The following is a 14881-nucleotide window of genomic DNA, read 5'->3' as shown; positions in this document are numbered from 1 at the left end:
GTCTAAAATCAAAATAATAGCCCTTATGGTCTTCTTTTTCTATTGCTGTTAATCAATTCCTTATTTTTATTCATCTGTTTCTGTTCATTCAAAATGTCAGTCATTATTCACTCCTTTCCTTAACAGATTATATATCCTTGAGTTGCCAAGTCCTTGCCTTTATTTTTCCTTGACTTCATTGCATCAGATCCTTCTTTTCCATTTCCATCACCAAAACCCATTCATATCTCTTTCAGATCATACCTAGAGTATTGCACCAGCCTCCTAATTAGTCTTCTTCACTCCTCTTTTCTTTGCCACCCATTCTTCCCACCTTGTGATGTGCCACTCAAATTCTTTAACTCCTTTAATCAGAAGCTTTCAGTAATTCTTACATTGCTTATCAAATAAAATCTATCCCCTTGGCTAGCATTTAAGACCTCCTGTCGTACTCTCCAGTCTGACTTTCTGGCATATCTCTCATTATAACATAAAACCGTGTTCTGATTAGTCTCAGTTACTTACCATTCCTTAATAAATGTGCTGTTACCTTTGTTCATGCTGTTTCCTCTATATTCCTCTATCATTTTTATCTATTGAAATCTTCCATCTTTCAGACCACCTTAAATGCAACCAGATTTTTGATAGATCAAGTTGAAACTCCTTAGTATATGCATTACTGGCTTCTTTGATATTGCCATTATCTTTTTAGCATCATCTGCCATTCAACAACCTCCTATTCCTGTGCTCCAACTCTAATAAATACTTGCATTTACCCAGACCTACCATTATCTTTCATAATTCCATTCAGTAAGTGTTTGTGGGATGAATGCAGCTTTCCTTGATTTCTCCAAGTAAAACCACCCTTTTCTTTAAAAATCCTGTGGTTGGAACAGGACTATGTTTGTCCTGTATGAAACAGCAGATAATGCTTTCTCTCATAGCTTTCTAGTATATGAATTACTTTCCGTCCTGTTGGGAGGGACTGTATCCTCGGTGTTACTTTGTGCTTTGCATGTGGTGTGGTCATTTAGGTAGGGAAGTATTTGCTAGTACTCCCTCTTATACGTTAAACTAGAAGCCCTGTGTAACAGAATGCCAGCCTCTTCTCTCCCTGTACCCGGCCTTTTCCCTGTGGTGGTCTCTCCCTATTCCAGATCTCTCAGTGTACTTGTTCCTATTGCCTTTTCCTTTTGGCAAACTTCTGGGCCTTCTTTTCATCATCTTCCATTTGGCCATTGAGGTGACTACTAAAGTGAATGCTAATCAGACATGGATGCTTCTCTATAATTAAGAATGTTGTTTGGGTCAAAAACAGATTAACTGGAATTGTAACAACCTATGCATTTTTTATTCCCACTCTTCAGTTTTGAACTCCCTTTTGGTTCTAAGCTTTCTTATGGATAAATAGTTTTGTTTGTTTGTGTGTGTGTTTGTTTTAGTACTTTTTATTCATCATCATTCTAGAAAATGTTTTGGGATTAACCTAAGATCTGGTAGATTTTAAAAAAAAATAATTTATATAATTAGCCTTATTTTTTGTTTTAAATGTTTTTTTATATTTAAAGGTTCGAGAAATTTTAATTATGAAAATGAATTTATTTTTCTTTCAACAGAGACATTGTGAGAAAGATTGACCAGTCTGAATTTGAAGGTTTTGAATACATCAATCCCCTTTTGATGTCAGCAGAAGAATGTGTCTGATCTTCATTTTTCAACTATGCATTTTGCTTTGTGGTCATTTAATGCATGGGTAAACATGTTACCAGCCTGGAAACAATGATATAGAGTTAAAAACTAACCATTTTATATTTCCCACTTACAAAAAAACATTCAGTATCTTCTATTATTGACTGTAGTTGTCAATTATTACATCTATATTTAGCTGTGAAAAAAAATTGAAGCTAATTGCCAGACAATTATGTCAGATTTTAGTTGTACTGGTTGTTCAGTAGCCTACTGATGAGTAATGAAGTTGTCTTTTCTGTTTAATGGAAATACTTGCCACTGCTGTTAAAAGAATATCTGCTATGTTGAGGCACATAGTAGGATTACATTATAAGCTTCCTATTATTTTTGTCTTTAAGTGTTTAATTTTTGAATAAAAGATTAATTCAAATTGTAACATCTTTTTATATTACCTATTAGTTTGTGGTTTCTCTATGTTTAAAAATTCAGCTATAAGTTTTATTGCCCTGGATAATTAAATTACTGATTTTAAGGCAAAACCGTTATTAAATTGATTGGTAACAAAAAGTATTGCTTGCTTAGAATTGGGAACACAGATTCTCCTTGTGGGGAAAAAAAACACACATTTTATTAAGAATTAGATTTCAAATCATTAACTCATTTTCAAAAACTGGTGCAAGTGATTTTTTAATATATTAAAGGGGTAGATTCTGAGTTTGTCCCTTTAGCCAGAACTTTAATTGGAATGTTAATAAATATAGTTAGGAAGATACAGGATGCAGTTGAATGGAAATTTTCTCAGTATCTAGAAAAGAAAAAGAAAATTTAAAATAGATCCAGAAAAGTGCAATGGTAATATTTATTTGTCATTGGAGAGTGAATTCCACAATGGCTTTTTATAACTTGATTTAAATAATGGGGAGCACTCATTACCAAACTTGAAAAAGCTCTCCATTATTCATTGGATGCAGAATGTATATTTTTTTAATAATTTAGTATATAGGAAAAGAATGTATTTTCCAAGTAGTATATCTTAACTATGCCCCCCCCCCAAAAAAAAACCCCACATTATCATACATTTGGATTCTATTTATGGAGTCTTCAATAAAGTCCCCCCCCCCAAAAAAAAAGATAAGTAAACATGAATAAATGTTCAGGACATACACACACTCACATGTATCATATTTCCATCTTCTTAAGTGAAGTTTTGTTAAGTAGGTAATGTAATACAGAGTAGAATACATTTCATGGGCAGAGTTCTTCAGACTATTTTTTATTAATATTAGTGGTTAACAATTTATTATTTAAATAAAGAGGTGCCAGATATATCATCCTTCTGTTCTTTATTTGAAATATTTTTTTTTTAATGAAAGGACTTTAAAGTAACTATGATCCATCCAAATTAACTTATAATTGTCCAATCTGAGTAAATTTTATTTTTAGGGGAAGCTATTTAGTCTTACATTTAGAATGATTTAAAATTTTGGGGGATTTAATACATATCTTTTTGGAAGCTACATTTCACTAGATACATAGTTTTCCAAAGTTTCTGGCCATTATTGTATTGTCTTCAGATAACTAGTCTGAAAGCAATGAAAACCTCAAAGAAAAATGTTTATATATAATCACATTTCTTTGAAAGGTATTTGTTTCTCATAATACCTGAAACTTGTTTTAATAGAAAAAGCAGTATTCACTTCAAATCATAAACTTATAAAGAAATCTGACATCTTATGTCAGAAATATGTTTGTGATCTTGCCTTTAAGTGGTGCTGTTTTTCCCTAAAGCATTAGTTCTCAAGTTTTAGAATGTGAAATAATCAGCTAGGGAGTTTATTTAAAATGCACATTCACTGGGCCCACCTCAGAATTCCAATGTGCTTTTGGACTTTATTTTGGGAAACACTCCTGTAGAGTTACTCTTTTCTTTTTCCTGTGGCTAAATATTAGCAAGAATATTCATGATAAAGCATTGTGAGGAGGGGTAAGCGGTGAGTTACCACCTTATCCACGATTTTAAACAAATTTTGAATGAATGACTTCAAGTTAGATATCTTCTCCAAAAAAAAAAATCCATCAGTTGTGTACCAATATTACAAATGAGCATTTTTCTATGATGAGGTTTTCACCATTATTCAGGGTTGTCTTTTGTTTTTAAATCTTTTTTAACTAATAAGAGCTAATGCATATATTTTATACAGAAATGCATTACAAATATGTTTTTAATTGTGTTCTGTTTTTACAGTCTTTAAGTGCCATGCCAATTCCTTTTATAATATATTGTAGAAGTTCTGTCAAAATACTCAAGAGGGGACTAAGGCAGTAGACAGTCAAAATGGCCAGAATTTTGATGTTCTAAGAAAAATTTTATTTTGCATAAGCATGGTATTTGTGGTCAGATCATTTTATATATGTGCAGTCTGTATTGGACACTGGGTATTGTTCAGTACCGGTACTTTTACTTTAAAAAAATTGTTTTTTGTCATGTAGAATACTGCCTTTGTCATCATAATGAAATTTGTATTTGTGTACCTTTTTTTTACTTTAAAATCTTTAAATAAAATGTTTAATACCCATCTAGAGTGGAACATTTCTAAGATATATAATTTCAGAGATTTGTGTAAGAAGAAAGATATATCAAAATTTGTTCAAGAAGTACAATGAAAATTTTAAAGTTTGGAATGTTGCTGTATGTAAGCAACATTCTGATAGTACTGATGCTGTATTGTAGACATTCACTCATAAATTAAAATGTTCTCCGGTGTATTTTTTTTTTTTTAATTTTTTCCATTAGATTTTTTTTTAATTTTTATTGGGATTGTTCAGATACCATACAATAATTATCCAAAGATCCAAAGTGTACAATCAGTTGCCCCTGGTACCCTCATACAGCTGTGCATCCATCACCATACTTAATTTTTGTTCAATTTTTAGAACCTTTTCATTACTCCAGACAAGAAATAAAGTGAAAGATTAAAAAAAGAAAGAAAAAGAAAAGGAAACTCGAATCCTCCCATATCCCTAAACAACCCCCTCAATTGTTGACTCATAGTGTTGGTATAGTACATTTGTTACTGTTTATGAAAGAATGTTGAAATACTACAAACTGTAGTATATAGGTTGCAATAGGAGGGTGAGGTTCTGTGATTTTTCCTTATAGGCCCCTCTATTATTAACTTCTATTTGTATTGTCATACATTTGTTCTGGTTCATGGAAGAGTTTTCTAATATTTGTACAGTTAATCATGGACATTGCTCACCATAAGATTCAGTTTTATACATTCCCGTCTTTTGACCTTCAACTTTCCTTCTGGTGACATATATGACTCTAAGCTTCCCATTTCCACCTCATTCATGCACCATTTGGCACTGTTAGTTATTCTCACATCTTGCTACCAACATCCCTGTTCATTTCCAAACATTTAAGTTCATCCTAGTTGAACATTCTGTTCATACTAAGCAACCACTCCCCATTCTTAAGCCTCATCCTATATCTTGGTACCTTATATTTCATGTCTATGAGTTTACATATTATAGTTACATATTCCTATCAGTGAGACCCTGCAATATTTGTCCTTACGTGTCTGGCTTATTTCACTCAGTATATTGCCCTCAAGGTTTTGTCATCAACCCATTTTTTTAATATGGTTTTGTCCACACACCATACATTCCATCCTAAGTAATCAATGGTTCTCTGTATGGTCATATATTTATGTATTCACCACCTTCACCTCTATCTATATAACGGCATCTACATTTCTTCCACAAGGCAGGAGGGAGAGTCAAAGAAGGTAGAGAGGCAAAAGAAAGAGGAAAAAAATGACAGCTAGGTATTGCTGACAGGGTGAGACAGGAATGAGACAGGGACACAAAGCTAAGAATTAAGGGAGCAGGGGGCCCACTTGCATCTCGTGCTAAGTGGACGACAATGCAGCCTTGCTCCAGCTATTTATTTCAGAAGATCAGGTGTATATGCTAAAGGTGCTCAGGTAGGGGAGAGCCCACCAGATACCTATGTTTACATCAGTTGTATTTACATCAGGTGCATACAATCTAGGTTTAAGACAATGGCAGTCACAAGACACACATCTTTACAGGGCGGGCCTGCATGGCATGTATGCAGGCCTGTGGCTCAGCGTTCTAAGCCACCACCCCGGATATACCTCAGGCAACATGGAAGACTCAGTTCCCCACATATCCCCCTTTTTATTTTAGCCACTGGTCAGATCTCTGTCTGCCACTGGGGCTCCAATCTGAGCTGGGCGTGGGAAACAAAGTAGCCACGGGGGCAGGAGACCTCCCCTAAAAGGGGGTGAGGGTTCAGACCCTTGCAAAGCTGGGAGGGTGAGGTTCTGTGCCCCACCTCTGTTGGCCCCCAAGTTTTCTCCTGATGGCCCCTCTGCGACTGTGCCTGTCTTAGGTTATCCCTTCCCTGAGGAATGTTACCCATCTCTGGCTAACCAGCCATCTTCCGGGGCCATACAGGGTGATGTAAGGGAGGGGCAACACCCCCCAAGAGTGTTAGTTTTGTCTCCTTGACAGCCTATGCCCCGTGGCCTCCATGCCCAACAATGGTTTGGACCCAGGCAGCCAAAATAAGGAGGAGGGAAAACTGAATGAACTGTTGCCTTATTGCAGCAATGAGGGGTTAGGAATATAAGCCCAATAGGTATAATTTCCAGAATGAGCACATGCTGGAGATATACTCACAGCAATAGCAATAACAGCCAACATTGCTGCCATCAGGTTAGAACCTGTCATAGGCAGCTTGTCTCATTGGACTTGTTTTTCAGTATCCTGACATAATTTCTTTATCTGCTCCCAAGTTGGATGTCAGGCTTCCCTAGTTCAGGGTGTTGGCCCGATCACTGTTGTCTTCAGTGTCAGACCCTGGAACTGCATCACTGGTGGCTCGATGTTCCATAGGAATTTTCTTTTCTTTGCTGGGTTCATGGTACGGCTTCAGTCGTCGGGCCGGTATCCAAAGTGGTGCTCGTCCGTCACTTTCTGTTGCCAATTATGTGCAGCCTGTCGTTCTGCATGCTCAGTCCACCAAGTCCTAAATTGTAGATATTCTCCTGGGCTAAGGACTGTACAGGCTAATGTGGTCCAATCTCCACCCGAGTTCCAGCGCCGCTGTACCTCAGTCATTCAAGCGATTCTTCTGTCAGGAACCAGGTCCGGTTCTTAATGCCCCACATTGGGTGCCACTTATTGCTGACAGGGCGGGCCTGCATGGCATCCTCTCCGGTGTATTTTTAACTTTTCTGTGCACGTCTTCCATTGGAAAACAAATTAGCAGAAGTCAGCTGAATAGAGAACATTTTAACTGGTTTTAAAAACTGAAGCAAATTTAAACAGGTTCAGAACAGATAATTTCCAAATTAGGTTCTACAGCTATCTATTGTAAAGTTCCAGATTTTCTCCTTTCTCAATTATAGCTAGCGTCCATATATAAACAGGTGTGATTCTGGTGTCCCACACTTACAACCCTCCTTACCATAACTTTTCCTCTCTCCACGAGAAGAGTGAAATCTATAGTACCTTTACTTTTTTATTCATTGAATTGTCAGAAAGCAAGGTCCTGTACATTTAAATCACCAAAGACTCATGTCCCGTGTCTTCTCCATTATTTTACCTTAATTTCAATTCCTGATTTAAATGACTTTACAGGCAGTAGTAATGAAGTGCTGTCCAGATAGTTCTCTGTGCCAAATCATAAATTTGGTTGTTTTCTGTGAGCTAGTTAAATCCCAAAACAGAACTCTAAATGGAGCTTGAAGCTTTAGGATAATTTGCCTTAAGGCAATCAGTCACTGAAAGGTAAGGCCAGCCTCCAATCCCTGAAATTCAACAGTTTGGTTTCTGGCAACACCCAATAACAAGCCCTTTGATTTATTTGATGATGACCTTTCGTAGATTTACCCTCTTCTGCTCCAGGATTTACTGGGTCTGTTAAGACCCAGATAGTCTAAGTAGGTTTAATATCCATAGTTTATTGTTCCAGAATTTATTACAATTGGGGAAAATGTCTTTAACAGACAAGTATAACATCCTCATCCCACTATCACTAAATCATAAATTAAATGTCTGCCTTGATATTTTACTATGCAAAGTGCTAAATAAGGCTAATAAAAAGAACCTCTCAGGCAGCCAACTCAATGGGAAAAAATTTTTGGAAACCATGTATCTGACAAAAGACTGATATCTTGCATATATAAAGAAATCCTGTAACTCAATGGCAATAGTACAGACAGCCCAATTACAAAATGGACAAAAGATATGAAAAGATAGTTCTCTGAAGAGGAAATACAAATGGCCAAGAAACACATGAAAAAATGTTCAGCTTCACTAGCTATTAGAGAGATGCAAATTAAGACCACAATGAGATACCATCTAACACCGGTTAGAATGGCTGCCATGAAACAAACAGGAAACTACAAATGCTGGAGGGGATGTGGAGAAATTGGAACTCTTATTCATTGTTGGTGGGACTGTATAATGGTTCAGCCACTCTGGAAGTCAGTCTGGCAGTTCCTTAGAAAACTAGATATAGAGTTACCATTCGATCCAGCGATTGCACTTCTCGGTATATACCCGGAAGATCGGAAAGCAGTGACACGAACAGATATCTGCACGCCAATGTTCATAGCAGCATTATTCACAATTGCCAAGAGATGGAAACAACCCAAATGTCCTTCAACAGATGAGTGGATAAATAAAATGTGGTGTATACACACGATGGAATACTACGCGGCAGTAAGAAGGAACGATCTGGTGAAACATATGACAACATGGATGAACCTTGAAGACATAATGCTGAGCGAAATAAGCCAGGCACAAAAAGAGAAATATTATATGCTACCAGTAATGTGAACTTTGAAAAATGTAAAACAAATGGTTTATAATGTAGAATGTAGGGGAACTAGCAATAGAGAGCAATTAAGGAAGGGGGAACAATAATCCAAGAAGAACAGATAAGCTATTTAACGTTCTGGGGATGCCCAGGAATGACTATAGTCTGTTAATTTCTGATGGATATAGTAGGAGAAAGTTCACAGAAATGTTGCTATATTAGGTAACTTTCTTGGGGTAAAGTAGGAACATGTTGGAAGTTAAGCAGTTATCTTAGGTTAGTTGTCTTTTTCTTACTCCCTTGTTATGGTCTCTTTGAAATGTTCTTTTATTGTATGTTTGTTTTCTTTTTAACTTTTTTTTTCATACAGTTGATTTAAAAAAGAAGGGAAAGTTTAAAAAAAAAAAAAAAAAAGAAAAACAAGGAAAAAAAAAAAGATGTAGTGCCCCCTTGAGGAGCCTGTGGAGAATGCAGGGGTATTCGCCTACCCCACCTCCATGGTTGCTAACATGACCACAGACATAGGGGACTGGTGGTTTGATGGGTTGAGCCCTCTACCACAGGTTTTACCCTTTGGAAGACGGTTGCTGCAAAGGAGAGGCTAGGCCTCCCTATGGTTGGTGCCTAAGAGCCTCCTCCCAAATGCCTCTTTGTTGCTCAGATGTGGCCCTCTCTCTCTGGCTAAGCCAACTTGAAAGGTGAAATCACTGCCCTCCCCCCTACGTGGGATCAGACACCCAGGGGAGTGAATCTCCCTGGCAACGTGGAATATGACTCCCGGGGAGGAATGTAGACCCGGCATCGTGGGACGGAGAACATCTTCTTGACCAAAAGGGGGATGTGAAAGGAAATGAAATAAGCTTCAGTGGCAGAGAGATTCCAAAAGGAGCCGAGAGGTCACTCTGGTGGGCACTCTTACGCACACTTTAGACAACCCTTTTTAGGTTCTAAAGAATTGGGGTAGCTGGTGGTGGATACCTGAAACTATCAAACTACAACCCAGAACCCATGAATCTCGAAGACAGTTGTATAAAAATGTAGCTTATGAGGGGTGTCAATGGGATTGGGAAAGCCATAAGGACCACACTCCACTTTGTCTAGTTTATGGATGGATGAGTAGAAAAATAGGGGAAGGAAACAAACAGACAAAGGTACCCAGTGTTCTTTTTTACTTCAATTGCTCTTTTTCACTCTAATTATTATTCTTGTTATTTTTGTGTGTGTGCTAATGAAGGTGTCAGGGATTGATTTAGGTGATGAATGTACAACTATGTAATGGTACTGTAAACAATCGAAAGTACGATTTGTTTTGTATGACTGCGTGGTATGTGAATATATCTCAATAAAATGAAGATTAAAAAAAAAATTAAAAAAAAAAAAAAAAAAAGAACCTCTGCCCTTGACATTCAAGATAGAGAACAGACATGCTGAGAAAGATGTTCATCTCCAAAACAAATAGTCCAGTGATAAAAGCCTAATAAATGCAGTAAAATAAACATAATGTGGTCATGATGATCAGTTTTACTAATGAAACTTGTATGGATGTTACTTGAGGTCCATATACAATTAATCCATGCTTAATACATATTTCTCAGACTTATCGTAGATTCCACCAAGCTTTCTGAATTCACATTTACACAATAAAAATGAAATTTTAGATGTCCATCTATACATACATTATGTATAAGATTGGTTTTGGCTCTTGTGCTGAGAAATATGAATTGGAGATTTTGGCAATGGGAGAGAAAATTGTCAGGTGCTTCTGCTTAGATTAGATTTTGTACCATCCATCTCTGAAATTTATAATTAAAATGAATCCAGCTTAGAATTTGAGAGTGATTTTTGGGGTTGTGAAATGTGGGAGTGTAATTGACCTTCATGTAACAACTTGTGCCCTACTGACATTAATACAATATTTTTATTCCAATTACTGTTTTTAATGTTTTTATTGGAGATGCTGAAGTTACATATATGTAGGAATTAAGGGGCCATTTTTGTGACCATTTACAGTGTATCTGAAGGTCAAAACCTAAGCTAGATGAGTTCACTAGACTTGAGAGAGTGTAGCTCAAGTGTTCATTGACAGTTTAGCTGGCCAGAAGCAAATTCTAATTGTGTAAGAAAGAGCCTGTTGAAAGGCTCTAGGAAAATTCTTGGAAAATTAGATGTACTTTTCAAAAAAGACAGGTGCTGGGTTTCTGGAGGGAATGCCACGTAGCTAGACTTAAGACTTAGATGATATAAACTATCTGCAATGTGGGTGTCTACACTCGGTACTTTTTACACTATTCATAATATATTTATGAATAAAAATCATGGAACAGAAGCAGAAGTACAGAAGCCTAATTCTAACTCACATTTATGAGCTTTTACAGAAATTTTTTCTAAATAAAATTTTTTTCTAGGCACTGTAGATTTTTGTTTAAAAGAGTAAGATTTTTAAAATTTAAAGATCACAAAAGGATGTGTGCATTTGTGAACAGCTTGATTCAGGTTTACCCAATCTGAAACAATTTCCTAATGAGGAAATCTGAATCACTGTGCAAAAAGGCTTGATATCTCACTAAATTATTATATTTTTCAATTTTTCAGTTTTAATTCCTGTATTTATTGGAGGCTTTACATTGTGTCCGGCACTATACTGATTCTACATGATTTGGAAGAGTTGGATCTTAAGGAATCTTTGTGATAATAAGGTATGCATGCATTCCAGAACAGTCGGCTTAAGTTTAAAAAAATGTTTGTTATTCCTTTAAGTAGGAGAGATTTCCTATGATTAAAAGAAAAATTAACACTCTCCCCCAAGTAGTGAGGTCTGAAAAATGTGGAGATGGGGGGAGAGAGCAGTTGAAGAAAGAGCAGTTCTGTCTGGTTTAGAATGGTGAGTCTATCTGCTTCACCGCCACCAGGGGCCAGTCTCTTGCTGCAATGAAGGTCAGCATTACTGACACCTTAGCCCTCTGGAGAAGGCAGTATATTCACTACAGGCCAGTTACCAAAAGGTTCCAGGTTTTACCAGTGCCGATGATGTGCATTTTGATTTTACAAAAATCAATATGCCATTTGAGTTGCTTTTCTAAAGGAGGTTTCAAATATCTTATCTGAGAGTCTGGCAAATTTACTCAGAATTACTTTGCCTTTAACCATTCTGGGTCTAGAACATCCAAATTCATTCAACACAAATGAGGGCCTATTGTGTGCCAGCACTGGGGATACTTCAAAAAGGAGTCTAGTTGTGGCATGTTTCATGCTCTCAGGGCACTTTTACATCCATGAAGGATGCCGTTAGTTGAAAATAAAACCAGGACTGATTTTGGTAATTAAAACTCATACAAAAGGAATCTAACTAAAACAAAATCTAAGAAATCATTTATATTCTTTAGTTGTGGAACTTTCTGTATCAAATATCACATGGCCTTAAAATAGTGTCATTCACAGATTTAACCCATGAATGTTTGCAGACACTCAGATTGTCCATTAAAAACATGATTTCAGAAGCCTTTTGACTGTTACTGTTTCACAGACACTAAACACTTTTGTACTGGCAATAAATACATGAAATCATCAGTTAGCCAAGGAAAGACATTTTCCTGTTAATCTCGTTGAAAATTTATTTCATCCATGCCTCAAATCCAGGCAGTTATTTACTTCATTGCCCAAAATAACTTATCGTACAATGTGCCGTAAATTGCATTAAACAGTATCACACCTTCTCCTTCACAGGTTTTTCATCAACAACTTTTTTAGATTTGTTGTGTTGTTGACACCACTTCATAATCTGCACTTTATAGCTTGGTAGTAAGCGTAACTAGCAAGTATGAAATCTGCCCGCTTACAAAGTTCTTGAAAGTATAAGAATTTTTCTTTGCATTTTGAAATAGAGAGGAAAACTTGATTAACTATAATGAGGCCTTGTGTTTTTGCTTCTTTGTATTTTCAGTGACACTAAAGGAAGTTAAGTTTCCCAAAGAAAGCTGCTCCTCAGTGTATGTCCATCCAAATAGAAATATTATTTACAGATTATAGTAGAGGACATGGGCTGGGCATGAGCCAAGCATTTTGCACGTCTCATTTAATTAGAACAATCCTATGACTGTGTTTCCCATCCCAGTCCTACTGAACCGAAATCTTTGTAGGTGAGACCTGGAACTAGCACCTCAAGATAAATTTTGAGAACAACTACCCTATATTAATATGTATTATTATTCCCATTAAATAGATGAAAAAAAATGGAGATTTAGGGAAGTTAAATACCTTACTAAGGTCCATATGGCTCCAGTGCCCATTGCCTCTCAAGATAGCTTATGTAAAATTTGTTCTAAAATTTTAGTCTCCCTCTGAGAAATCACACACACTATTGATGCACTATTTTTCAAAACTCCATCTTACTTACTCCTTGATGGTCATCTGTTCATGGCTTAAGTCCCTTCTCTGCAACTGTCTGTGTTTAATCAGCCCTGCTAGCCTTTTCCCATGATGCTAGACCTACAACCACTCTCAACCCTACCCACCTCACACTCACCTTGACAACTTTGGAAATACCCCAGCCTGACTTTCCCATTGGGTGTTCCAGTTCTATAAGTGCCGGTCCCAGCCCTGTTTACGCCTGCACTTTATCTTTCAGTGGTTTGACTGCTCCACTTCATACACCTATGAAATATACTTTATTGAACAGCCCAGAACCCCTCTCTTTCAAGCACTCAACTTTTGTTAGCCCACCAGAAACTGTTCCTATTCCAAAGTATGGTGAAAGCTTATCCTACCAAATAAACCTGTTGCAGGACTTGTTAGCTGACTGACTCCCTCAGATGAAGTCCAGGATGCTGCTGATTTCTAGGAAACAAGGTTGCCCCCAAAACATACATGCTAACCTCTAATCTACTAGGCGATGCTAGGGTTTGTTCTTTTAGATGTCTTGGGGTTGGTTAAAGCTACACGCTGGTTATTTGTGGTGACCATTTTCCGGTTAATCTCATTGAAAATTTATTTCATCCATGCCTCAAATCCAAGCAGTTATTTACTTCATTGCCCAAAATAACTGATTGTACAATGTGCACCTAATAACATGGCTTCGCTAGAACTCTCGTTCCCACTCTGTTCTTCCCAAACTCAACCTTCCTCTCTTTCCTCCCTCCTAATATTTCTCCTGTGCCCACTGGGACCCTACTTCCTGAGTAACTGAACATCTGTTTTATCAGTCTCTTCATTGCACTTTTCTTCTCCCTCTGTGACTGTCCTCTAAAGACATTGCTTTTCCTACCACCCTTTCAAGTAGAGGGTGCTCGTTCTCTTGATGTTTTCCAGCGTCCAGCATCGTCCTGGTTCTTTAACCCTGCTTCTTTATGGCTCATGCTATGTGGCTCTGTCTTTGTCGCATGCCATATTCCTGGTTATTCCATTTCATTTGAGGAAGATTTGGCACATAGCTCACTGACTTCCCTATCCTAAGTCCTGATATCCTTGACAACTTCAATTTCTAAATAAGCCAGGTATCCAACATCCAATCAAACCCTGTCCCTTCTTTCTTATCAGTATTTTCCTCACCTCATGTGTTTCCACCTAAGGACCTAAGGGCATGCTGTTCTCATCCTATAATACTCTCCTCCCCTCTTCCCCCTTTCTCAGGATGGGTACCTTCAGGCTTATGTGTCATCTCCTCCAAGAGGCCTACTAAGGCCACCTTCTCTTGTGGGTCCCTCATTATTCCCTATCACTGCATCTTCTTTGTTTTCTTCAGAGCACCTCTTGCAATGTGTAACTATACATTTGCTGGCTTATTTGATTGCCTGTCACCTCCACCAATCTTCACGTTTCACAAGGAGAGGAGTCATATCAATTTTATTTCCTATTTCGGTTCCAGCACTGGGAACATTGTTTGACACATATCAGATGCTCCAGAAATGTATATTAAATGAATAAATAAATGAGTGAATGAACATGTGAGCTCTGTACTGTGGAAAGAGAGAGAGCCCACCATGAGTAGAGGTCAGCAGGGAAATTTTCACTGCTCCAGCTTGGTTGGGGCTAAGGAAACAGTATTTTTAATAGACCATCGAGATGATTTTTATGCTTTGATAGAGTTTGGAAAACTGCGCTAGGGAAAGGCCTTCACCCACACACTTTATCATAAATGCTGACCTAGGCTAGAGAAATTTTTGCTGCAGCCGGGAAGGTGAATCATTCTGGGGTTTTGTGGGATTCCCCAGCACTGATGTAAACGGAAGCTTTTAGAGAAGGCCCCTAATTACTCAGGTAATAAATGGAAATCAAGGGAAAGTGGGCTCCTGAAATACTGTAGAGTTAAAAAAAAAAAAAGGACCAACTTTAGTTGATTATTAGTTTTGTTCTTAAGAGAAA

The 14881-nt window shown here is 37.3% G+C and overlaps 1 protein-coding gene across 3 annotated transcripts in view; it reads left to right on the top strand.

The window, feature by feature from the left end:
- Positions 1 to 4244, top strand: part of PRKCI (protein kinase C iota) — an 83200-nt gene extending 78956 nt beyond the window's left edge. For all 3 annotated transcript variants that reach the window (XM_037840911.1, XM_037840918.1, XM_037840916.1), the window contains one exon: positions 1596 to 4244. In XM_037840911.1, coding sequence (XP_037696839.1) covers positions 1596 to 1683 — 88 coding nt within the window. In that variant the 3' untranslated portion in view covers positions 1684 to 4244. The remainder of the gene's footprint in view (positions 1 to 1595) is intronic.
- The last annotated feature ends 10637 nt before the right edge of the window (positions 4245 to 14881 follow it).

Source organism: Choloepus didactylus, chromosome 1 (genome assembly GCF_015220235.1).
Source record: "Choloepus didactylus isolate mChoDid1 chromosome 1, mChoDid1.pri, whole genome shotgun sequence".
Classification (NCBI taxonomy): domain Eukaryota; kingdom Metazoa; phylum Chordata; class Mammalia; order Pilosa; family Megalonychidae; genus Choloepus; species Choloepus didactylus.
Note: the sequence above shows the minus strand (reverse complement) of the source record. Positions and strands in the feature narration are given on the sequence as shown.